At 39.4% G+C, this 27,758-nt stretch overlaps 1 protein-coding gene across 1 annotated transcript in view; it reads right to left on the reverse strand.

Annotated features, from left to right (window-relative positions):
- Positions 1-466: 466 nt before the first annotated feature.
- Positions 467-27,758, reverse strand: part of FBLN5 (fibulin 5) — a 42,782-nt gene continuing 15,490 nt past the window's right edge. The window contains exons 5-11 of the mRNA XM_054400342.1: positions 13,701-13,823; positions 10,375-10,491; positions 9,461-9,580; positions 6,589-6,711; positions 5,930-6,056; positions 2,693-2,888; positions 467-693 (exon numbers count right to left, since the gene is read on the reverse strand). Coding sequence (XP_054256317.1) covers positions 532-693; positions 2,693-2,888; positions 5,930-6,056; positions 6,589-6,711; positions 9,461-9,580; positions 10,375-10,491; positions 13,701-13,823 — 968 coding nt within the window. The 3' untranslated portion in view covers positions 467-531. The remainder of the gene's footprint in view (positions 694-2,692; positions 2,889-5,929; positions 6,057-6,588; positions 6,712-9,460; positions 9,581-10,374; positions 10,492-13,700; positions 13,824-27,758) is intronic.

Below are 27,758 nucleotides of genomic sequence, written 5' to 3' on the forward strand. Positions count from 1 at the left end.
CTGAACTGATAATTTCAGAGATAATTGGGAATGTAAGTTAGCACTTCTGAGATCCCTTCTTTCAATAGGTGGCTTTTTGTTTCTGTTTCTGCTCATTTGTCTGCTTTCCACTTATAGTGGGGGGAAAAAAAAAAAAGAAGGAGGCAAGATTGCAAAGATTGCAAAAGCCAGCTTTTTCCTCAGTTTCTTTGGTGCTTTTTGCTAAGCAGCCTTGGAGCTACAAAGGTTCACAGTCTTTCAAACACAGACTTATGCCCTAGAAGTGTTTACAATGGAAAGAAAGCGTCCTTAAAACATACGATCACACAGAGAATCATATGGGATCTGCTGACAATACACCTTCAAACATCTGCATCCTGGTAGGGATTGCGCATGAGGAAGCCTCCCTCCTCAGACAAGCATAGGTCACCGGGTCTGTGGAAGTACTGATTTGGTTTGGAGCTGCTATATGTACTGGCTTATGAAGAGAAAATTTTGCAGAGAAGGAACTGTCTCTTTTATTTGAGTGTTTCCAGGACACAGGCTCGAGGTTTAGAAGGAGTACTGTGATACGTATATCGTCAGCCGGATGACAGAGCTTCCTCTGAAGTTGATGACGGTGTTTACAGTGATCATTTCCAAGTCCAACTGAACAGTACGGGGCCCCTTCACGGGGCGGGTCATCACCAGGGTAGCACTGATTGGTCCTGTTTGCTGTGTGCAAAACAAGAGACAGAAGGTGAAAATTTCAAAACCAGCTTTTGGAAACTATTGTTCCACTAAGGTCTTCAAGCTGCCAAAATAACTGTTTTCTGTTGCATTGTTTGAAACCACTGCAATTTGCAGGGGAGATGGCTTCATTATGGCATTTGGCTCCATTTCAGTGTTTTGTATTAACTATCACCTTTTACAGTTTGTAAAGCCTTTAGGAGCGCTGGACATGAGAGGAACTATTGAACACAGAAATGTGCTGTTGTCCAAATGGAAAAGGATGAAAACATGGATTTAAGGTCTTAACAAGCAGTGAGAATTTTTTTTTCTTTCGGTGAGAGTCTATTTTGTTTGATCTAACAAATGCTGTTACTCTGAAGCAGTGAACACCAAGAAGGGATATTATAATGGAGATGGGAAAACAGATGCTCCTATTTGAACAGGATCAGAGTTTGTTGGATAATTGCATATAACTTCACAAAACTTTACTCTCTGAAGAGAGCTTTAAATATGTGAAAGCACTTCAGAAAAGGTCTTTAAGTAAAGTGGAAGCAGATCTTTGAAATACCTGGTCAGAACAGTGGCTTATGAGCATTTAAAAATCAGAGCTTTTGACATTAAAACCAAGTGCAATTTGTTTTCCAGCGGAAACCTGCGTACACAAAGTGGTACATGGCTTTTCCAACCCAAATGATTCTATGATTTTGTTTTACCACAAAACGGAGCAGTTGTGTTGTTCGTGAGCAGAGAAGCTGCACAAAGCTGGGAGGAGTGCTTGGGAGGCCCAGCATCTCGCTCCCCACATGCCTGTCCCCTTTCCCTTTCCCTTTCCTTAGCTCTGGCTCTGCCCAAGGTAAGGGAGAGGCACCACCAGCTGGCTGCTAGCCTGCCAGGGGAACAGTGCTGTTGCCAGTGCAGGGAACAGAGGCTAGGGCAGGTGAACTGCTGCAGGGAACAAATGAGTCCATCTGTGATAGATAAGTAAAACTAGCAGACTTGACCAGCAGTACTGGTTGCTGGGGCCTCAATGTCTGGTGGACAGACCCAGGTGAGGGGAAAAGGTTGCTGGGATCAGTAATGATTTTGGAGTAGGAAAGCTTGTGAGAGATATAAGTGATCATTCTTGGACACTTGCCATTTCAGGATTTTGAAATGTTTTTGATTTTTGCAGTAAGAAGCTGAGAATCTTGTGAGAAATATGCATCAGAATCTGTCACATTGCTGCTTTCTGTGATGTGTGGGAGCCATAAATAGCCACTAAACGTCACTTAAAATGAATATCAAAGCCAGGTCCTGCCTAGGGTTAAAAATCAACCTTCTCAATGCCACAATCTCTGGAGGATGTGCCTCATTCTGTGCAGACACTTCTGAGACTCCTGCAAGTGAGAGCTGCAGTAAAGATGACTGGAGAATAGAGATGTCTTCAAAGGAAAATTCAAATTTAAAAAAAAGAACCAAAGAGTAGTTGTGCTTTCTCTAACAATGTCTGCATAAAATGTGTGTTCTCAGTGAAAAAAATACAAAACAAATGAAAGCAAAGCACTCACAAAGTCATTTCTTGGAATAAAGCTGGGGGGGATTGGTAGCTTTCTTTGGTTTTCAGGTTTTTTAGTTGCCAGTGAAGAGTATAATGAAACAGTCTGTGAGAAATATTGACTCTTTCAGTGACAGTTACTGGTTTTCCACCAAATAAAAAAAAAGGCTTGGCACAATAATTTCTCTTGAGCGTGGAAGACCTGAGCTATTCTTAAACTTGGGTACAGCCCTGGACTTTCCCGAAGCTAGTGCCTCATAAAGCAAGTGTGTTTGTTTTGGGTAGGTTACCTTCCTGGAAGAGTCAGCAGCCCCTGCAGACCAGCACAGCGCTTTGCATGCCTGCATGTAAAAATGCCTCATACTAAAGGTTTAAACAATGGTCATTGAAAATGGAGTTCTGCTCTCAGAAGGGTATTCAGCTAAGGAGAAGATACTCCATGTTTGTGTCAGTGAGCACCACACTTACCCGCATGTAGAATTCCCTGCCCTCGTTCCCTGATTTGATTTGGAAGATGTAATAGGCTCCAGGATAGCGAGTTGTTGCTTGCATCTGAAAGATGTCAGAGGGCACAGACCGCCCGGACACCATGTCCATCACTCGGTACAGGATGGTGAAGGGCTGGTCTCTGCAACCGGCGTTCTCGGCTGGGCACATGCAGCGGCTAATTGTCAGAGACAGGAATGTCATCAGGGGTTACAGACTGATGTAATATTCGAGTCTTTGCATGCAAATAGAGCTGCACAAACAAATAAATAAATAACATTGCTGACCAGCTTAAAAGAATCAATTAAACTTGTTATGAATTTTCTCACTTTTAATATTCCCTGTGTCGATATTCTGGCCTACCTATATATATATTTTTGTCTTCTCTTTCTTGTCTTGTAGGCCAAAATATTTTGTCATCCTTTGTCTCCTTAGATCACTCAAAGATCTGTACTTTCTTAAATGTAGCTCTTCAGGTACAGAATACTGGTAGATGTTTGTCTGATAGTAATTTAAACTGAGCTGACCCCAAAATAATCCAGTGAATTGTTCCACATAAATGTTGTATTCTTTGTTTAGCAATCTTTCATGCACTACGTGAAAGCACACAGTGAGACATCCTGGATGAAGCCAAAGCTCTAGGGTCAAATGCAGAACCCTAAGGAAGAGCAGGATAGCAAGCCAAGCATATGGCACTTCCACCAACAGCCTCCAATTATTTGTGATTCAAGAAATTTTTGAAATAAAGATGTCTTCTATGTATTCATTAGCCCTTAATATATTTCTTACCATTTGGTTTGACCAGTTTCTCCTTAGTCACATGAATATTTGATATCCACAATCCCCTGTGACCAGGAGCTCCATAGCCCCCTTGCTGACTGTGTCTGATGACCAAGGCTTTGCAATTGAAAGGAAAGTGACCAATCACTGCTCATTCTCCTCACTCAGGGTTTTGTATTTGACCCACTAAGTGTTAACTTAGTTGTGTCTCATAAGGAAGCTATTCCATTCTTTTGATCATCCTCATTGCTCTTGATAAACTTTTGTCCAATTATATTTCTTTTGAGAGGAGAAGGAACTGCACAGTCTTGAAGACGTGTACACAATGGCATGTGCTCTAACATTATTCTCTACCTATTAATACCTCAAATTCAGATTGTTTTTCTGACCCCTAGTGAGTAGTGCAGGTCATGGGACTATCTATGGCAGCCTTCAAATTTCAGTTTGGATAGATTATGATCAGATAATAGAGTCATGAGATCATAGAATACTTTGATTTGGAAGTGACTTTAAATATCATCTAGCTCTAACCCCTCTGCCATTGGCAGGGACACCTTCCACTAGATCATGTTGCTTGAAGCCCTGTCCAAACTAACCTTGACACTTCCAGGGAGGGTATATCTACACCTTCTCAGGGCAACCTGTTCCATTCCAGTGTTTCTCCCCCCTCACAGTAAATTTCTTCCTAATATCTGATCAAAGTCTACCCTTTTACAGTTCAGATCGGTACTCTTTGTTTCATTTGTGAATTTTTGAATTGTCTTTTTACTCTACACTCATCTACACTGAATTTCATCTGCCATTTTTACTGCACAGTCATTGGAACTCCTTCTACAATTCTTTCCTAACCATCATTTTCTCTACTATCCTCAGATAATATTGCAGAGTTTGTCCATTTCATGGTTTATCCTTTTTTCCAAGTTGATTATAAATATGTTGGACAAAGCAGATCCAGTTCAGACTTCTGCAAAACTTCACTGTGAAAGTTGATAATTTAATGCTATACTCTGGTTTTCATCTGCCAGCTTCTTATTCTTCTGTGAAAGGGACTTTTCGCTTACTTTTGACTGCTTAATTTATGTAATAACTTTATGTGAGGTTCTTTTCAGAAGCTTTTGGAAACCCAAACAGACTGCATCAGCCCATGTGCCTTAGCCACATGCTGCTGCTCTCTTCAGATAGCACTACCGAAGCTGTGAGGCAGGATGTCCCTTTATAAAAGCTATGTTGATGAATTTACTAGAAAAGATTTGGGTCTTTTCATCTGTCTTTTCTATAACCTCCACTACTGATACCATTTTCAGACAGCTCATCTGACATGTCCCCCATAAAAAGGCTCCTGGTATTACAAACACCCAATTCCTGTCACAGAGAGCACAGATGCAAGGAATTCACTTGGCTTTTACACTGGCCACTTCTAGATATATGCCATAAATTAAATGCAATCAAATCTAGACACAAGCCAAAGCCACCAAACACAAAGATCAGAAATCAAGAGTTCTGGTGCAGGCTGATCTGCAAGGACTCAGTAGTTGGGCTCTGGAGAATTTAGATACAGAGGCTTCAAATTCCAGTTTAAGACTATACCAACTCTGAAGTTAGGTAAACCCAAGACTGAATGAAGAGAATGTGTCCACTCCTCAACTGTCCTAGTTCAGAATGCTGGTTACCAAGCTATCTGAAGTAATTAGGTTTAATGTAAACACTATGGATGGAATACTATGGGCTGTTTGGAACTGAAATGTTTTGAGTCCAGGGAAATACATATAGAAATGTAAAAGAAACAGGCAGGTTTTGAGAAATGTGGCATTAATTTTTTGCACTTGCTAAAGTAATTCCAAACTTAGACAGTAACAATGATAATGGCCTGATCCAAACATACCCAGACAAGGCAAATCAGTCTGTGGACTTTTCAGCACTTTTAACCTTTAAGCAGTAGGAAACTACTTGCATACTGCTGTAACTATCATCTAATCTTTTAAAGTACTCCCCAGACATAAGCTAGATAATTTTTAAAGGAAATACTCATACTAATGAACAGGCTGCATTTGAGCATATATGAAGTAGAGGAGTAATATAAGTGTGTGTCTCTTATTATATTACAAATGTTGTTGTTTTCTCTACTCACTGATAAGTGTTTTTCCAGTCTACCTTCCCACATATCATTTCATCATATCATATCATATCATGTCATATCATATTATATATCACATCATATCATATTATACCATATCATATTACACCATATCATATGATATCATACCTGGTAACCTGGCAAGGAATTCCCTTTTACTATTTTTATAAAACTTACCAGAGGTAAATACAGCAACAGCATGCACACTTCATGGCTGTGTTGTAAAAATGCAGCTTATTTAGGTCACTCTAGATATACTTCACACAGACAGAATTTGGTTTAGTGGATGTAGGTATGTTACTCACTTCTCATTAATCTGTATATAAGGATCCTCACATCTTACTGGGTCTAAACACTTATATTCTCCTGGGATATTGAAACATGTTTGCTGTGGGGTGCAGGTGAAGTTTCTGGTTTCACATTCGTTGATATCTTAAACACAAGGAAAAAAAGAAACAGGCTAAAGTAGGGAAATATGTGCAAGATACCACTTTTTCAAAGTGGTTTCCATTTTAAAGAGTTACCCCCAAATTCATAACACTCTTGTACCGTGAGTTGTCACCTTTTGATAACTGGCCCCTCTTTTTTTTCTCCATTAATTTCTGTTTATTGGAGTGCTACCATGTGCTAAGTGCTGCAAAAATAGAGAAGAAACGGGCTGCTCAAGCTTTCTAAACACAGAGAACAGGACACTTAAAGAGAGATGTGCGTAAGAGAGGAGAACATCTGAGGTCTTTACTGTGTAGCTGTTTCTTCATCAGTAAAGGCTTACACCAACACACCAATTCATCCTAGTGGAACTGTTCATGTGATGACATTCTTACAGAATAACATCATTAGCCCCTATGAATATTTCACTGTTCAATGCCAAGATCAAGCATCTCAATTCTCAAAAACTTCTTTCCAGACACAGGATGCATTTTTTTATCTCCTTGAGCTTTAAGCAATGCAGGAATGTTCTTACCTTGGCAGCTTCTGCTATCATCAAGCAAGTTATAGCCTGAAGGACAGATACAGTAGTAAGAGCCGGGCCCGTTTACACATTCATGCTGGCAGAGGAACTCTGAGAAGCTGCATTCGTCCATGTCTGCAGTGGTAAAATAAATTTTAGTGTCTTTGGCTTTGTAGTCAAAAGATCAGCCCTAGAGGCAGTGGCCATCCAGACTACATGCCCATCACCCCAGATGGAAGCTGACAACCTACAGCTCCCTAGAGCTCTGAAGCAACCTGGCACAATGTTCTTGGTTAAACATTTTTCTCCTAAGAAAATGAAAGCTACTGCTGAACACAATGCTTGGCTTTTTTTTATTTATTTTTATTTTTTAATACCTATCACCAGCTGGCCTTATTTGCAATTCTGTTTTACGTCAGTGATAGAGCTACTCCAACAACAAAGCTACAACTGTAATTTGAAAGGGGAGACTTGGCAGTGGTTTTCTTTTCTTTTTTTTTCCTTTTTATTTTTTTTCTGGAGAGCAAACTTCCCTTTCCCAGGGCCACATGGGTCCCAACAGAACTCCAGCAGCCAGCCCTGGCTGCTCTATATTTCTTAGTCTCTAGCTAGTTACTTCCAAAGCATTCCAGCAAGACTACAGAGCTCATCCCAGCTTGGGTCAGACCTACTGTAAGGCCTAGCCATCTCCAAGATACCCAGGAAGCTAAACTGTCAGATCTGTGACTGAAAGCAGAAATTGTGCTCTTTTCCCCTTGTACTCATGAATTGATCAGTTATTGTACTCTGCAGAACTATGCCCAAGCAAGAGAGATGAACTTCAGAGCTGTACACAGAGGCATGGCTGACTAAGCCATGCAAAGGCGCTGGACTCAGTGAGGCTGCATTTAATCATTTCCTTATTTTCCTGTTCAGGGGAAGAAAGAAACAAAGGCCAGAGCCCTGGCCAGGAACTCCCAAGTTCTTATTCCGAGCTCTGACATGTTGACTCTCCTAGGCAAAGCCCTTTTACTCCTCAGACTGAATTTCCCTTTCTTCTAAATAGGGCTCAGTCGATTTATCCACTTCTGGTGTTTTGTGCAGATGGATTGGAAAGTATTTGAAGTCCAAATATTTTAAAGTGGCTTTATGTCTACAACCACATTATCAAAAGGAAGATAAAATGAAATCTTCATCTATATCATCCTATTATTGTGTGATTTGCCCCAGTGAGTTCACTGAAAGACCCTACTCTCCTGACAAAACGTGGACTGAGAGCTGATTCCATAAAGGGACTGAGATGTCATCCACATCCTTGAGGTGTCCTAGCCTGGACTCCAGCACATTGGATTCATATAACCTGTGCTCAGCTGCTGTCAAGTGCTGAAGGGACTTAAATCCCTAAGTAACCTACATTTCTACTGCTGAGCCCCCACAGGACAGACACACCTTTACTGTTCCTGAACAGTTCTGTCATTCTGCTGACTATCTGCAGAGAACAAGATGATAGGCATTTCAGAGCACATCTAGTGTACATGAAAGACCTCTGAAATTAAAAAACAATGCTGACGCCAGAGAAGCCAGGTTGAAATCTCTGTCTTTCTCCTTGAATTGGGGCAGGGATTCTGTGAAATAATCCAGCAGTTGTAGAAGCACATATGAATCCTGGTTGTCTTATTAGGAGAGTCCTCCCAACCAGGCATTCCTTCCATGAGCCTCAGCAATGTCTAGTGATTGCTTATATAGAGAAGGACACTCATCCAGCAAAATTTTGTCTGCCTTGACAAGCATTTTCTTGCACAGAATTGTCAGGAAAAGGTTTTCTGATCTAAATCTGGGTGGTGGAAATCCTCTTTTGCTGTCTTAACTCTTAGACATGAATGAAGCTCAAGCACCACCCCTTCTGTTGCCATCTTGTACTGTCGATGTTTATGGGGTATTGCAGCAAACGTAACTGGTTCAGGCCCCTGGCTGCACATAAAAAATGTGCAGGAGTCTAACCTAGAAGCAGAAACTCTATTAGAAAGCAGAAAATGTATTATATGTTGCAGCTCTAAGTGTTAAATGTGTAAGATCCTTTAGAGATTTAAGTCTTTGTTTTTCCCCTTCTAATAAAGAGGTTTACAGAGGAAACAATTTTGGCAACACTATACTCATACTGCGTATCACATGTCTTTTCTCTCAGAAACAGCATGTTACATCTGTTTACTGTAAATTAAAAAATAACTGTTTTCCAGTGCATTTTTCCTTCCAAAAAATATTGGCTGGATTCTCTAATTTTATCAGGCTGTGGGAACATTACGCACAGAAAGAAGTTTTGCCTTCAACTAAAGAAAAGCAGTAAAATAAAAAATCAAAAACAAAAGAGGAAAAACTACAGTGACAGAAGCACTGTTTCTTCTGCTGTGTGCTGAACACATTAGTTCTGGTTGTACTAAGAGCCATAGAGGGAGAACTAGGGAAAATTTCAGGCAGAAGTGTGCAGTTGTAAGAGCAAGAGGAATATATGCATTCAACAGACAAATGGAAAAGTGCTTTATATAAAATACTACTTTAATCATGAAAGAATGTTCTAGGACTATCCCTACGTTACTTGCACTAATAAAGTTTCCTGTTCAGCATTACAAGGCAATTTCCCATGTTTTGCTGTTATTTGTGAGCTTTTCAATATTTAGCTTATTTCTTTAAAACCATTTACAGCCCTCCTCCATTGTGCTTTTCTGAGTATTTCCTGTGTGCTTTAATTGGAAACAAGATCATATGAGTTGCAGCTATCCTGCTGCTAACTATGAACCAAGACAAAAAAAAACTTTAAAAAGAAGCATGTACAAAACAATACATTGAAAAAAAAGAAAACTTAATAGAACGAAAGAAAACAAATCAGGAAGTAACTAAAGACAGTTACCACTGCAATTAACTCCATCAGCTTCCAGTTCATAGCCAGGTTCACAGCGGCAGAGGAAAGAGCCATAGGTATTGACACAGGTCTGAGTGCAAGGGTTTTCACTTGTACATTCGTTCACATCTATGGGAAACCAATGTCCAATGCATCAGTGAGCTCTCCCCAAACTCTATTTGCAATTCATTACTCTAAAGTATTTCAAAGAGATTAGTTGTACAGTCTGAATGGTTTGTTCTGAGAAAATGTAACTGAGTCAGTATTGTTTATTGGGATTCAGGAGGATGCCTGGATATAGCATGTGGGAAACAACATGCATAGAAATGAAGCATTTTGGGAATGTCTTCAATTAGAAAAATAACATGGAAGATAGGAATGAATTATTATTGCAATACATCTGTCTTTATCCTGCAATTTTCAAATCATTGAACTGATACTGTCATAACAGACCTGAGAAAAAATGTAGCAGGATATTCCTGAGCAAGGCAATGCAATAAGGAACAGTCCTCCTGGAAACCTAGGGCTAAGATAAACCCTTTGTTTGTTTGTTTGTTTATTGTTAGGTTATTAGCAGTTTCTGGACATCATTAACGAAGACCATTTCCTGCAACATGTAGGAAGATGCTCCCTGCTTAGCTAGGTAGAAGCTTTATGAGGAGTTTGGGTTGACTTTGAGGTATAACTTCACAACAAAAGGTGGTCTAATGCTTAGGACCCTAATCTGGAACTTGGGAGATACAGATCTTATTTGCTGATCTGACAGAATTTTCTTTTCTCAGATGTGTCACATACCCTCAGACTTTAACAGCAAATTGAAAGCCTAAACTCTTGGGAATATCAGTGAAGTGAGTAACTTTACGTTTTAGGGAGCTTGGACCTGACACACCAGTCATGTTGCATGATTTACCATACACCAGTACCTTGGCATGATCTTCCATCATCATTAAGGGTAAAGCCTGGGTTGCAGGTACAGGAATAGGAACCGGGCACATTGGCACACAGCTGCTGGCAGTAGCCGTAGCGACATTCATCTATATCTATAGGTGGGAAAGATAAAAAGTAGTGTGGTCTGCATTTTTAAATGCAGGTACAAAGCAGCAAACACACTGGGTTAACAGTACCAATAACACAGAAATAATTCAGCCTGCTTGTTATGGATCTAACAGCCAGACTTTCAGGTGTTCGGATCCACAGTTATAGGTTTAACACATCTCTCTACCCAGTAGAATGAAGTAATGTATTTCAAACCATCACAGTATTTTTGCCCACAGCTGACATCTACCAATATGTCCTACAAACTCATTGTCATTGCTGTATTCTTCATCTTAATATGATGTCATCAAGAAGCCCAAAGTCAATTCCTTTAAGCAACTACCTTGAAGGATACCTCATAGCTGGCTCAGCCCACCAGCACAAGCACAGCCAATGCTGCAGTGAAGTTTTTTCAGAATCAAGATAGAAACCTTTTTGACCTCCACACAGACCAAAGCTACTCACTAGAAAACCAGCATTTGTTACTAAATACTTTTTTCTTCCTTCTTCTTCTTCTAGACTTTTTCTGTAGTCTTCCTTCCCCCTCTCCCCCCCCCCCAAATATTAACATTCACATTTTGTATGAATTTTAACTGACAAGTTATAGATTCAAAAACATAAACAGTAAATTAGTGCCAAAATAACATTTTGGGCTGACTTGCACCTGACTGTTGTAAGCACAACAAAACACTGTAAGATACATAGGATGTCTAGAAGAATTTTGCTTCTGTACTAAGAACTGGAATGAAACATCTGGAGTAGTTATCCATTCCAAGTCTTTACATTTCCTCTGGAATCCACTAGCTTTTGACTTAGTGACATTTTATAACGTCTACATTCAAAGCTTTGAAGTAAAGCTTGTACAGTAGAAACCCAAGTGTATTATCTCCAGTCAGTTTGCCGCAAGGAGCAAAGCAGGAAGGCACAGATTTTATGAAATGGCCCCACCATAGGTTCCAACACATGTGAAAATCAAAATTACAGTGTTCTCCCTATGGTTCACATGTTGGCATGAATTCCAGCAGTTCACTGTTAGCCAAAATGACTGCTTCCTGTTTTAGTATTAAATATTAAGAACGTGTTGAAAAACTGGATGCTTAAACATTTACATAGTGTGGTAATACCATAAAGACAATAATGCTGGGGATCTGCTGTGTAAGTGGCTACATCCTGCAATTCAAATTTATGTTCTTGGCCCCATTGGTGCAGTTTTATCATAAAAAGTCTCAGGAAACCATGCTGAAAATGCCAAAAGTCTTGGAAATCATTTCTCTGTAAAATATCAAGGAAACTGACACTCATTTTAACCCTTGTAAGCTTTTATTTCCCACTGCATTCTAAATCTCAAGATAACCTAACGTCCAGAGTAAGCTATGGTAGGCACATCAGCAGCAGGCCTGGGCCAAATCCTGAATAAAAGTAGCATGAGTTGTAAGTAAACAAATACCTTATTTCACTAATGCAATACATTAAATAGATGCTTTGCCTTTTGCAGGACTGTTATCTCAGGAGTGCTACCTTTTGAGGATAAGGAATTTTTACAGGACTTCTTGTGGGTGGGTTGTGTGGATACTGCTGTACTGGCTTCTCCTGCATACACTCTACTGGGATAATTACAACAGAAGTGTAGCTTTCTGATTGTGGTTTACTAGCAGTGCATCAAAAGAGTCTGTTTCTAAAACCCAGCCCAGACAGCCCTCTGATTACAGCAAGTAGTGCTTTATACCAGCAAAAATAATTTCTCCAAGACTGGTGGAAAGTATGGAAAATGGAGACTTTTTTGACACTTAGGTAAAAATATAGCAACTCTAAACATAGTTTACTTTTTGGTCTTTGATTGCCTCTGTAATAATATACCCACTTAATTGGGCAACACTGAGATGTTATTACCTCAAGAAGATACTTAAATCCATTCAGAATGCAGCAACTTTAGTTCTCTGGTATATCCATCAAGTAGTAAAATACTTTAGATCCACATTCAAGTCCTGAATGCTGCATACAACCCTTTCATTGGGGCCATAACCGGGAGAAGTCGATGGGTAATAAAATAGATTATGCAGAACAAAATCCCACTCACTGCCCTCCCTCATCTCCATCCTATCACATATGCCTCTACAAATCCCAGCACAAGATTTTTTTTTCCCAAAAGAGGATTCTCAGAGATTAAAGAATTCTCAGGGGAACTACAAGACAGTAACTCCCCAAAATGACTATGAATATGTAGACCCAGCTTGTTTGAGGGTCAGCTCTGTGCCTGCCAGGTGAATTCACAGTAGCTGTTTGCAGTAGCTGGGAAAGCACCTGTGGTCAGTCCTTCACTGCAATTGGTACTTGGGAGAAGAAAGCTGGAAAATAACTGGAGAGGCTCAGGGATGAATGGGCAGGGAAGGCCTATCCTCCTTCCAGCAGAGGTGTTGTGACAGGATGGTCCAGCTCTGCAGAGCTGGCATCAAACAGCCTACACTGAGGGGACAAAAATAATAATCATCAAACTCTGAAAAAAACCCCATAATTAAAAAATGTGTATCCTATCTCCTAGGTCCTATCTGCATACCTAAAATTAACATCTAATTCACCATATCAAGTGAAGGGAATTTGCTGGAGAACAGGGAAGCTGGAGAGTTTTCATGTGCTGTTTATTGAGGGATGTTTGGTTGGTTGTTTTTTTTTTTTTCACCAGGGCTGAGCTAAAAAGCAGAAAGGGGCACTGCTGCAAGAAAACCAATAAAATTGAAATAAGGCTGCTTGGAAGCTGATAAAATGGTACCCAGTTCAGAGATAATTTTTTTTCTCACCCCCAAGCAAAAGGGTCACTTGGATCTAGGGATTTACTGGCCTGTTTCATGGTATCAAATACTGATTCCTTTGGGTCCACACTGTCACAGTGTGGAAAGGACAAGTGTATTTGGGAACGGATCTTTTTGTATATTTGCTTATGATTGTTCTTACATGAAAGGGAATCCTTTGGACTGGGAATATGAAAATCCCATGTGCTAAATGGCTGTGAGTCATGTAGCATTTACATCTACATTTTTGTTCTGTGAGGGCATCTCTCTGCCAGGCATACCACTGGCACTTGCAAAGATGAAAGTCAGTTTCCATGTAGGCAAAGGTTTAACCATGTACTTGACAAAGATGCTCAGTGACATTATTTCAGCTATTCACATGTACACATACCCAGATGCCCAAATACCATGTCACACGAGGTTTTTACCTAAACATTGGCCTTCTAACAGCCAGTAGCCTTCAGTGCAGGAACAGGTATAGCCCCCTTCAGTATTTATGCAGATCTGGGTGGGATTACACTGGTGAGAATCTGAAGCGCATTCATCCACATCTGTAACACAGAAACAAAACATTAGAAATGGCAACAAAAAAAGATTGTACCCACCATACAGAGACTTCCATTCACAAAGAGTACACCAACTCTGTGTGAGGAACCAAAGCCCAGTGGAGTGGAACCTGAAGCAAAATTCATGATACTAAATGTCTGAGGACAGTGAGAACTGAGGGTGCTCATGAAATATCTCATTTTTGCAGATGATCCAGTGTTTCTCAGATCTCCTCAAGAAAGGGGTCACATTACCTCAAGTATTTTATTACTTCCAGGTTTGCTTTGTCACTTAACTGGGATTTCCATGCTACAGGGCAGCGTTCAGCCCTAAGGAAAGGCTGCTGAATGGGCAATATAAGCTCAAAGTGAAGTAAGAGATAAACAGGAGTTTGAGAGATGTATGAACAAAACTCAGACATAAAAAAAAAAAATTACTTCCTACCTTCACCAATGTAGATTATCTCACTATAACTTCTCTTACAGAAGGTTCAACCAAAATCAACCTTTACCTGATAAAAAAAATATATGTATGCTTTCCTGGAATCAATTTCCTGACAATAAAACTTTATTTATTTATTTATTTTTATTTTCTTTTAACCATCCATATTGTTTTTAGCATATTTGGGTTTTTATTACAACCCTTAGGGTGTTCTTGTTGTGAGCTTTAAATTTTTTTTATTTCTTATTTATTGCAAAGAAGGTGAATAGCATTCCTACATTTATGTAAGCCAGGACCCTGGAACCTAACTGATTAAAAATGCCTTTCAGAGTCAGAAGTTCAGTTTGAATTCCTCCTTGCTCAATCTCTTCCCTGATGTTTCTGGCGTCTAGTTTGCCTCTAGATGTCAGAAAAGGAAATATCAAAAGATAAATGGTGTCATTTTTTTCAGCCAACTCAGATATCTATGTTTTATTTATTGATATCAGAATTATTTTTTATTCCAGCATACTGTGCACTGGCCTTTGCTGAAGTAATATGTCATCCAAGCAATGCTACTCCCTTGATCCCCTCCTGATTCTTATTAACCCAGACTATGTTGGGTCATGAGTGAAGTATCTCCCAAATGCACTGGGCTGGAACATGCAGCAGAGGGCAGGAATTATGGGTCAGTATCTGTCCTTGAGGCACCTTGTACAGCCAGGCAGCTGTAAAATTCCAGCAGTCACAAAATAACTGATCTAGTCTGCCACAGCAGCATAGTTAACATTTTAATATATATAAATAAATATTTCAATACATATTATATATATGGAGAGAGTCTAGAGTTCTTGCCAACATCCATATCAGAGCAATTTATGGTGAGCCAAAGCTGGTAAGATAACAAGAATAGCACAATTAGAGGTAATTAAGTCTGTCTGAAATTGGTTCCCACGTATTTATTGGCAAAATGGTCAAGGAAGTGGGAAAAGGGTAAGATAACAAGTCTAGACTATATAGGTACATAAATAGGTTGTTCAGTTCAGCTATTCCCTCTGCAGTTGGGCTACAAATTCTGGATCCTCCCTTCATACAGCATATCACACATAATTAGTAGTATTTCAACACAGGTTTTATCTAACCATAAATTTAATAAGAATGGCACAAATGTTTTCTAGATGAAAAAGCTTTCAATTTGTCATGTTTGCTTATTGTTTTAGGAGTGAGACCTTGGGATCTGGCCAGTTCTGCTGTTTCTAGCCTATCATGAGCTTAAAGAAGGACATTTTAATTTTCCATGCTCTGTGCTTCCAGGAATATTAATAGATGACACACGGTGTAGACACAGTGCGGGTCAGGGTCTTACCACCACATATGGTAGAAATGCTGTTTGAAGGTTATAGATCCTCCAGTCTTCTGTAGTGCATTTTTCTTGCAGGGGTATAACATGCATCCTTCACCAAAAGCAACAACAGGTGGCTACAGGATCAGTTTTGTTCCCAAGTCATCTTTGTAGAAGTTGCATGAGCAGCAGTATAATCACTCCAGAAAAGTAAGATGTTGATTCTCCTTTCTTTGCTAACTACCAAGCAGAATGTTTTGCTTATTCCCAGTCTTCAACTTCTATGGTAGTATTTGAGACATATTTCCATTTGAACACAAAATTTTTACAAAGGCTACCTGTGGCATTTCTGCTGTCCTTAGAAAACTTCTGCAGAACACCCTGTCTCCCTGCATTTTACACCAAGTAATACTTCACTAATATTATTAATGAAGTTTTGTGCAACCAACAGGACTACTCAATAGATAACACGTGATCAAGAGGTCCCTGAGATGCAGTTTTCTGGAGACTAGAAGAATGGCTCATATTCAGAATAACTTGTGTTGTAGTCTTCACCATGGAAAGAAATACCAAAATGTGTTGTCTGAGCCTCAGAATAAAGTCTAATCAGAATAGAAGAGTTACTAAAGCAAGTAACTAAAGCAACTGAAGCAAGCTAGCAAGAAATACTTAGAAACATCATTGCCTCCATTCAGGGTGTTAACAGATTGTGATATTTGATGATTTCAGCATTAATACCATGAAAATGTCAGATGATCCCACTCATCACTGGTATCCAAAGATAGTTTCATTATACTTAACCTGCTTTTAGAACCTTTCAGTGCCAAGATCCTTAGAAAACATTACCTGAATCCCAAAAGCAATTACAGATTTTACTAATAGCTAGTGTTATTGAATGCCTCTGCTAGATTACTTGAGTTTGGCAAGATTACTCAGGCTATGGCTACATGAAGAACTGCCATGAGGTGAACTAGGAAGCAAGTATAGACTGGATCTGTTGTCAATGAAAGCAGAAAAAGGTGCATGTCACTTACTATGTAGGATGGAAACTGCCACAGCTGCAGTGATCACACTGTAGCTCATGTGCTGAGAATTTAACCTGTGGGAACTCATCCTTGCTCTTCATCTTCCATTGCCCTGCTTCCTATTTCAAAAATGGGGATAAAATCTCTGTCATAGCCCAGCCTCCCTAACTGTTTAGCTGGACCTGTCCTCTTGTGTACAGAACCGGTCTGAAATTAGTCCATTTTTATTTGAAGCTTTCCAATTCCAATACAAATCAAACTGTCCTATGAAACCCTGCAATGTCCCACTGGCAGAAGTCCAGTTAGGAGTCCAAACCAAAATTAAAAGTTGACCTGAACTAGAAACAATTACCTTTATTAATTCCCAACGGAGAGCAATGTCATGGCCTACGTAAACCACTGTTCTCTGCCTTCTAAGAAATACCATCTAGAACATACACAGAGCCTCATGACTTGAAGCCATGTGTTTTAAAGATCCTTGGTTTACTGAGTGAATGACAGAATAGGTAGGGGGCATCTCCATACACGTGTCAGGAAGCCCTTGCTGCAAGAGTCTGAGCACAAATACTACAGAATAAACCACATGCCTCTCTCTTAGCTCAGCGTGCCTGCCTTAAAAAATTATGTCTGTGGAGGTTTGATCTTGGAAACCTGGTGTGTGATATTCTGTTTACTTGACATTTGGACAGAGGTGAGGGGGCTGGGGCAATGGTGTTTCATTTGGGGATTGGAAGGGTGGAGAAAGTGGGGGTTTATATTTCTAGTTGATTTTTATGGGATGTGATGTGCTGATGATTTGTTTTTATTGGTACAGCTTGTATTTTTAATGGATGGCAGGATGCCTGGTGACTGGATAGATATCATTTACAATGTCAAAATAAATGAACTAATTGTGTTTAGCATGTAAATTACTGGCTTTGAGTTTTATTATCTGTAAAAGCTAGCAGGAATCTTCATGGGTTCTTCAGCATTTAGCCACAAGATAGAACAATGAACAAAATTGTTAATTCATTGCCCATCAACTTAAAAGAAATGAGATAGTTTAAAAGCTACTCATTAAAAGGAAAGGCATATTAATATAGTCAGAATGAAAACTTAGATGTCAAACTGCAACACAACAATGCATCTCACCAGGTAGGCTAATTCTTATTAGAAGACTTTGTGAGCTTTTATAATGTCTCATGTCTACAAAGAACACAGGAATGAGGTCACTCTCATTTGCATCAATAAACCACAGCACAAGAAGCAAAAACGACACTCTAATCCATTGAATTAGGACTAGACATAGAATCATAGAATCAACCAGGTTGGAAGAGACCTCCAAGATCATCCAGTCCAACCGATATTCAATACTGCTCAAACAAAAGAGATCAGAAATCTCAAAAGAGAATCATTTATGCTGAGTCATTCTGTGAGTGTCTACAGGATCCTGAGGATCTATGTTTTGGTTTGCTGCTTCCCACATTTGAAACAGAATGCAGAGGATCTCAAGCTGGTGAAGTTAGGAACTAAAAATTGAACAGAACTCTTATTTAAAAGGAATTTGCTAGGTATAGTGGATTCGTTTGAAAGTGCATTTCAAGGCAGACAAATGCCAAGGTCATATGTCAAGAACGAAAAATGTTGGTCATGAAAATAAGTCTGGAATGATAAAGATAGTCACTTGAACATGAACTTTTCCTGACACAGGATTGCTGAAAGGATAAGCATAAACATGAGAACTGAGTAGACAGAGGAAATTGCTCTTACCACTGTATATTGCATAAGTAAAATAATTATTGAAATACATTTCTAGTGTCAACACTTCAAAAAATATTATTGCAAAGAGATCAGCAAAACTCCAAAGAATGACTCCAAGTCACGATAAATTTGTCTCAGAACTAGATAATGCTCCATTTAATAGACTATTTTAGAAAAGTTTCAAGGTATATTTGCCTATGATCTATAAACATCTTCACAGAAACAAAATTTTGCTAGCTGGAGATGGTCACTAAAGCTAGCAAAAGACAATGGGAAAGAAGTCAGTGTTTCAGAGACAAATTAAAAGTAAAAATAGGCACAAACTTCAGTAGTACCATCAACTAACCACAAAAAAGCATAATAAAGCACATGGTAGATGTTCCCTTACTTTAGGGTCTATACTTGAACAGTATTTCTTCTTTGAAGTATGCTATAGCAAAAAGACATGTGCTTGAAACACTAATTGCTCACTAAAGTAAATTTCTGTGACCTCTGTCACACAAAAAAATACAGATTATGTGGTCAAACTCGTGTCTTAAGGTCTTTATTGAATTATTTAACATTATTCAACATTTAGGTACGTTTATCTATATCTACAACCATCACACTTGAGATTTTCTGCTTACCTTACAACTTTTTTTCATTTCCTAGGCCATTAGGACATCTATCTTGGCCAGTGAAACTACTGAAAATGGGGATAGGAACATGTAAAGTTATTCCAAATAATTTCTCCTTTGCAATGATTTAAATGCACACGTGTGATTTATAAATAAGTAAAGTTTGTTGTGACTTCAAAAAAAGTATGGGAAACTTAGAAAATGTGGATAACATTGTTATGCTACAAGATGATTCAGCCTAAAGATGTTAGGCATGCTAACCACCTTTCTTTCAGGACACAAAGAATGATTGCATCTTTATGAAGCATGAAGCAAGATAAAGAGGAAAAATTCAAGATAATCTGTTGACTCTAAGAGCCCAGACAGGACTAAACTGCATGTTAGGGGAAGTGAACATGCAGGAAGAAGGAGGTTATTGGTAAGCTAAGTGACATTAAGAGATGGAAATTCAACAGGTGAAGCTGTCAGACAGAAGAGAAGGAGCAGAGGTATTTAAGAACTGGAAGCATCTGACCACTGGAAGGTGATGTTCAAAAACTAAGCAAAGACACTGTCTTTCTTCTGCTCAGCAAAAAAAAAAAAGTCTTCGTGCGAAAAGAGGACTTCATGCATTAAAGAATACAGAAGGAAACAAAGTCCTTAAGAACAGCTCATCAGTTCAGAAGCAACATCAGAGTCCTTCAGAAAAAGACTTCCTTGACAAACAGCTACTTCTTTAAAGAAAAGTGAAATAAATATATTGAGAAGGTTTACTTTGCTTTTTGTGAGCTGTGATTACATATCATATGACAAAAGTAAATACATGTGGAGAGCTTACTAAAGAAGCTCCTTCTCAAAGAGATGATTTGCACCTGTCACTACAGGAGCAAGGGAGACTATTGCCTTGTTAAGTCCATCCACAGATACTGAAAATGGTTGGATCTGTGACTCCACAAGTGTGGTCCATTCCACTCTCTCCATGGCAGTGCCTTTTCATGCTAGCTGTCAGCATGACAATGCCTCTAGCAGAGAGGTATCATGAAAGGACATGGACTTACCATCTGAGCTAGAACCACATTCTTGGAGACTTTGGCTTTTAGAAGACAAACTTTGCTTGGATTCTGTACTCAAGAGGGAAGCCAATGTGGACAGCAGATTTCCAAGACAATATGATTTTGGCAATGTGTGCTGCTTCACAGATGGACTGTTACATTTTGTTCTATTTGGAACATATTTAGCATGCATGACTGCCTTTCTTAAGTAATGAACTCTGATAATCATGCCACAAATTTCTGTGGGTCACAGTAGTAGCTATGTCTGTGTTTCCTTCTTTTGATCAACCATTGACAAAAGTGGGTATGTTTTTTATTGAGAGCCATTAGTACCACAGGATTCAACACAGTAAGACTGAAGATTAATTTGACAGCTGTGAGAGCACAGGTCCTGCAGGCTGAAAAAAGTTTGCCATGGAAAGTCTTCTTCCCCCTTCTACTAGGAGTGTGGGTACTTTTGGAGTCCTACTTCTTTATTTTATTCTGCCTCTATTTTAGTCCAGCTGTTGTACCACCACAATCTCAGGAGCTCACTCCACTCTCAAAATACAAAGTTCTCGCAGAGAGACTCAAGGCTACAAGCTTATTCCAGAATCTCTGCTCAAACACTGAAGCTTGCTCAGTCATTTATAACCCATGGGGCTCCATTTTAAAATAACAGCAAGATTAGATGTCTGTCTTTTATAGGAATAATTGCAGGCCAGGACTAAACATCCGAGCTCAGTAACATGAGTATCAGTTCCAAGATTACTTGGAACAGAGCACTTTCCCTAAACTTCTCCCCATTCCTTATTTGGACACTGAGAAATAATTTCCTCAGTAGTAGATTTTTACTCAGTGAAATCACATGTTTTCTCAAAACTTTTTTTCTGAAGATAATTACATTTGATAAGACAAGGGGAGAAATAACAATGCCACATTCCTAAATTGCAGACTGAAGCCAAATTCAAACTGCTGCTGTGTGGGGTCAGTGGTTTTTTTTCCAGGGATGTCTGACCCTGCTGAGCTTGAATGTAATCCAAGATCAACTCTCTAAACACCTGTTTAATTGCATATTTTAGTGTCTGAGCACAGGTTGTTCATTGCTGGGTTAATTTTTTATCTGCATCTGATATGCATTATGTTATTGATTGATTGATAAACAAGGATGAAAGTGGTTTTGTTTGTTTGGTTGATTTTTTTTTCACATAGGTGGTCAGCCTGGAAGTGTGAGGCATGAATCTGTAATCCTGCTTCTTCTGCCTGGTATGAAAATTGCTCAACATGTGTCACAGGTTCTAGATCTCCTGCCAGCTATCTGAGTCTTTCCTTAGCTAGCACACTAACATTACTCAAAGATGATAAACAACAGCTAAACTGTGAAAAGATGTTGCTGTTTGAGCACAGTTCTAGTCCTGATTTTGTGACTGAGAGATTTATACAATGGCCATGCAGATAAATGCGCAGCAAGGGGACAAAAGGGGCAGCTGCCTCATCCTCTTTTACTCAGAACAGACCTATGCAAGGTTTACACATCTGGCATCACTTGTATGACCACAGATCCTCACTCCCACCAATTCCTGGGGCTCCCTGTTGGTACAAAATTACACCTGATTGTGTGGACTATTCCTGGTGTCCCATGAGAGCTTTTGCACAAATGCACAATCTGCATGTTAATCCTGGGATCAGAAATGAGGCAAATTACTAATTTCATCTAAGGGCTTTGCTTAAACATGGAAACTCATGAACAGGAGCATAATTGTACTCTCTGGATCCATGATTTCCTGTTGCAGGTTCTGCACACCTTATGAAATCCATGGTCAGTGTATGTGATTTGGGAATCTCAGTTATCTCCCCACTGCACTTACACTATTTCAAGTACCTGTGGTACAGCAAAACAAGAGTGACCCAACTAGACTGCTGGACAGGATGGAGATGTGTTAGGATACCACTGATGACACTGAATCTGCTGACTTAGGAGGTACCAAACAGTTACTGCTCAACACAGGTTCATCAGCAGGAAACATTTTTCAGCTGGTACGTTACTGTTGTACTTTCTCAAAATTACCTATTTTGTATGCTGCACTCAGATCTCCTGGTATGATGGTGAGAATTTAACTGAGGATACTCCCAGCTGCTGGGAGGTTACGCAAGTGACACTTTCTATTGCAATGGACATGAAAAAGACATGCAGTCAGAGCCAGGAAATGCACACTAAGAAATTAAAAAGCATATTTCTAGCAAAAAGTCCTTTTAGTCCTCCCTTTGCTGTGTGATATGAAATAGTCTCATGCAAGAACCTCTAGAGGGGCTTATAAAATTTCACAGAATGGGAGTAGAACCATTATCAGAGAGAAAGTGAGTTTTCCATGGCTGAATTGTATATTTTCTCTGCAATTATATGTGATAGTTTAAAAAGACTTATTGAGAGGGAATATATTTAAAATATAGGAGTTCAAAGCACTATTTTAAACATATCTGTGATATCCTATTGGCTTCTCCAAAAAACTCTTTTAAAGACTTTTCTGTTAGGGTACAGAGCATGAGAGAACTAAAATAAGAGAACTGCTATTTGCACTTTCACACCCTGGGGAGCTTTGAGAAATCACTAGCACAAATAGTCCAGCCAGCTGGTTTAGCCAACTGGTGGTCAGTTTACATTTCCTCTAATAAGTGAACTTCTTGACCATACATTTTAACTGAGTCATTAAGGACTCATTTTCCAATTTTTTTGGCAGGCTAAAGAGGTCTGAGACTGTGAATAGACCACAGTAACTAGTGAAGGGAGAAGAGCTCTGCTTTTAATACAGCAAAAGAAATTGATCCAAATGGATCCAGAAATTGAAACTTCAATGAAAACAAAGGGATGCAAATATTCACCTGCAGGATATAACAGAAACTATTATTGGAAGGGCTGCTTCTTCCATTAAAATACAGCTACTTTAGATGTGGAACATGACAAAAGCTTTAACCACTGCTCAGGCATGTTGTGCAGAGCCTTTAGACTCAACACCCGTGTCACTAGTCTACCTGGGAGCAGCCACAAACTCTGCAGTGAGTGGGAGTTAGAAGTCCTTCTCAAGAAGGGAGTGTTTCACATCTCTACTCATGGCAGAAACCTTTGCCAGCTGCTCTAGAAACTGTCATGACTGACCACAAATAGAGTGCTTTGCTTGGCACTAAGGGTAGTGGGGAGCTTATCAGAGGATAAAATTGTTTTTATTTCTTATGAGTTTCAAATCTGTCCATCTGACAGCATGCTTTATAACAATCTCAAATGCACCACAAAGCCAAGGCAATTCTTGTACAAATGTTAGGGCCTTTTGGGCTCTTTTGTAAGCAGAGAATGGGTAGTGGACAAAAGCCAGTGGAGAAGAAAAATCTTTGAGAATTACCTTCTGCAAATACTGGCTTCCAGGCTCAGACAGCTGTGTCCTCATTACTGTTAATAGCAAAGAGCTATGCATGTTGGGCAACATTCCCTTTTGAGTGTATACAACACAAGCCATCTCTTTATTTCTGTGGTGGTGATCATTGTAAAATGCCTATAATCCCTCCTCAAATAACTGGCTTTAACTCAGATTTGGCATTCACTGTTTTATAATGATTGAGCCACATTTGCTTGCAGTGTTCCAAAAATTGCCGCCAGCCAGCTGGGTTGCAAACCTTCCTGGATAAATGAAAATTGTGTGGATATGGGAGGTTTACTTTGTTCCAATTAGTGTGTGATGTGGATGTCTGCTGGCAGTTCTCCTGCTCTCCTTACGCTCAGTTCATAGCTCCCTGGAAAAATAGGTGTTTCCTCTCAAAGAGCTTTTTCCTTTTCTTTTCCTCTCTCATTGTTTCAAACCTCATTCAGTTACCTTTAATGCATAAGCTAAGACAGAAACTTTCAAGATTTATGAAATAAAGAGATAACAAGCCCTCAAAGCAAATGTACTGAGCCTTTAGAGGCAGAAAGTTATGTTTTGTTTAGACCTAAAAACTGCCAGTTTTGAGCAGGACCATGACAGGTTCTGGATGGTTGTGAAACTCTCAGGCAGCACAAGATGTGAGGCTGAGACTGCAGCAAAGAAAATTTCTAATAAAAGTTACCTACACTTGTAGGAGTCCTGACCTCTGCCTGTCAACCAATAAATTGGTTAAGATAAAGACAGATCTTCTTCTTCTGTACTGATCTAAAGATCTTACAGCACTTCAAAATTACTGGTAAAACCTGAAGTCTGTGTGGCTCTCCTGGCTTTAGCTAGGATAGCGTTACGGTTCTGATTTTTGCTTTTTTCCTTCGCAAGAAGCTGGGAAGGGCCACAACCAAGATAGCTCCTGAACCAATATGACTGGGAGAACTGCTTGTGAATCCACTGCACACTGAACAGTCTCCTGGAGGCAGCTGAAAGAAAATGCTTGTATTGCAGATTAGTTGTAAACTTTGTCAGTAGTGCAGTTCATCACTGCAGCAATATTTTTGTATCTCTGCTTACAGAAACCGTTGAGGTGGGAGAACTATTTCACTGGAGGCTGAACAAACACAGCTAGAACCAGGACTGCCCTACTCACACATACAGAGCTGCACGTTTTTGTCCCCAAAGCTTCGACGCAGCTTTTCTTTTGCACCGGAATTCAGAGGTTGCTGGCTAGCACTAAAGGGTGAACATGTGGCCAGACATACTACCAATGTCACAGGCAGTCCCACTAGCTCACACAGTATCCATGAAAGCTCACAAAGACACATGTTCACACTGAGCATTTCCAAACCAAATCATTCAATTCCAAGTAGTCTTGCCTGAAAAAAACATGTTCTGTTTAGGTGACTAAAAAACCAAAGAAGTAGTAAATGAATAAACAAACCAGCAATGTTCACAACCAGCAGGAATATTTCATGTCTGTGGTTAATCCTGGAGCAAACTCTGGCCCTTATGCACCAGAAGGCATGTCCAAGTGAATTTTTCATCATGTAGGCTTACTCTAGTGAAAATTGAAATTACTAGTTTGTTTTTTTTTTTCTTTAGTAACTTTCCTTCGTACTTTACTAGTCTCCAAAGACTTCAGACTGTGTTTAATTCAGCATTTCACATCCCTCCCTAGGTCAGAAGGAATGGCCTATGTATGGATCACGTATTTCTGAAACGGTTTCATGTCCCAAGCTTTTAGGTGTCCGCTTGAAATTTTGGTGGAGCAGAGTGCGATGGTATTTTGTATCTTGTGATGATCTACATCCTTTGTCGGCTTCAGAAAGCACATGACCTCCTCGGCCATTGATAGATATACTGCAAATTTTTAGCTGCTAATTACATTTAGAGGTATTCTCCACTCCATGTAGCTCTCTGGGCTCAAATCTACATTTAGATTTTAAAAATTGCTTGAGGAATATGCAGATAAAATGTTCACTTTTTTTCAATTAAATTCATAGACATTGTCAGAAGTCTTATGTGTAAAGCTGTAAAAAAAAGCCTTATTCTATAATGCCATTTCATTTATGACTAGTTAAACCTCTTGAAAATACCAATGAGCCAAGGAAAAAAAAATTCAAAATCACTTATTTAATGGAGAATTTTGTCTTCAAATGCAATGAATAACATAATACAGGTTTTACAACCCTATTTCTTCAAATAGCACTGATTTAGTGGAGAGGAACATTCCTAAAGCTGGCTTGCTACAGCCTTTTGGGATGACTGCATCAAAGCAACAGATAGCTGTCAGTGCACACTTCTGGGCTATTCCACCACAAAATCAGCTCTGCTTTTAATTAAAATAATTTCAATCTGCTTCTGAATTAAAGCTCCAGATGCAGTGCTTAGTGATTTGCTGGCAAGAAGTGTATGTATTGCTGCAATCTGCCTTTGAAATATGTGAACATAATCCAAGGCTGCTCCAGCCTATGCCAGGTTTGGGATTCCCCACAGGGATTGCTATACCAGGAAATTAGCAGCCCCTGCTGTTGCTTTCAGACCACATCCCCTCTGCCTGGCCTGGTTCCTGCTCCAGCAGTAAGGAGTGATAGTCTGGCAAACTGACTGCACTGCTCCAAGATTCTTCCTTCAGAAAGGGAATGTCAGGCTACCTGTTGAAGCTATCTCAGCTTTGCCTTGCTCCCCTACAGTGACAAAACAAGTGATTTAATGGGCGGGAGCTCTCACCCATGCTATGAACTTTTTTCTGCAGCATTAGATAAAGCAAACAGTTTTCTTCTGTGCCTCGGTGCACCCTGGAAGCTGGAAATACATCAAAGGATGCAAAAGTACAGGAACTTAAAGAACTTAAAGATACCTGAATGCACCTATCCCACCTCCAAGTTTTGCAAGACTTTTTCTTGCTAACAATTGTTCCAGGCATTTTAAAATGCTTCTGCTGATACGTTTTGTACTGTTCCTCCACTACAACACACCTAGTGCATTCTTGTGTAACTTGTGTAACTTGTACTGTCATAAAGGGCTTTACTATGTTCAGTCTGAAAGTAATTTTCCTTCATTTCATCAAATTATACCCTATTTAGGAATAATCATCCTTTTGTACCACCTACCATATATAACTTCTGCTTCTCTAACATTTACAGTTCAAATTGCTGTCATCTTAGCCTAAGCTTTACAATATGCTTAACTCTATTAATTAAAGTCATGCTCAATAATGCCCCAAATATGCCATTGCTTTTTCCTGAGTTTACCATAACTTGATCTACATTTATCTGGTAGTAAATGATTTACACTTAATGTCAGTAAATTGGATCCCTTCTCAGCAGAACATATTGAAGGACTATCACTGTTCTGGGATTCAGAAGTCTTCAATAACACTGCCAGAAACTGCTCCATGCTATACTCCTTTTGACATCACTGCCTTCTATGGTTCCTATTTCATCAGATGGCTATGTGTTAGGTTATATTTTCATCTACTGATGGGTTTCCAGTCCCTTGATTTCCTGACCACAGTTGTAGCTTTTCTAGATTTCTGTGTATTACTGTTTGTACAATCTTCCCTTTCAGTGTCACCTATGTTGAGGTTATACCACAAAACCAGTTAATGCCTTTAATCCAACCATCAATTTATTGGCTCATCAGCTAATGCTTCATTTACTGAAGCTGGATAGAAAACAAGAATTTTTCTTCACAAAAAACCCCCAGAGAAAATGGAAATAAGCTCAAAATATTAGAACAAAGCAGGCATTACATTTTTTGGGGGGTGGAAAACCAAAGCAAAACCCAAAACAAACAATACTGTTAGTGTCAGACCAAACAGTAGATCATGAAGTCATTCAACACTGTTCTCCTCCTCCTAGTCTCTCCCTATTCTTGTAATTCAATATTGAACGCTTCATGAAAAAAACAGATTTATTCTCACTGTGACATATTATTGATGTAGAGTCGCTACTGGAAATTTTCCAGAAGTGATTAGGAGTTTGTACAGACACAATTACAGGTGCCCAGATGAAGACATCATACACACCCTGACTTCCAGAAAGTGCTGAATGCCTCTGCCTGAAAACCTAGATCCCTCAAAGTTTTTCATGTAGTTGCTCAGATACTAAGATTCCTCAGATAATTGGCCAATTCTGGAAACAATATTGACCAAAGAGTTGTAAGTCATACTGGCATTCTGTGGCAAAGATCACAGGCCAGGCCAGTGAGCATATACATGCTATACATCTGCTGAGGATGAAGGTCAGCAAGAGAGCAAAGGCTTTCATTTCAACTACCCTATTTTTTATACTCCTGTCCTATCATCTGGACCATCCTTCTCACAGTGCAGCATAGCCTTATACCACAATACAGCTGCATCCACAAGTTACGGTTGA

Source organism: Indicator indicator, chromosome 4, assembly GCF_027791375.1.
Source record: "Indicator indicator isolate 239-I01 chromosome 4, UM_Iind_1.1, whole genome shotgun sequence".
NCBI classification, from domain to species: Eukaryota; Metazoa; Chordata; class Aves; order Piciformes; family Indicatoridae; genus Indicator; species Indicator indicator.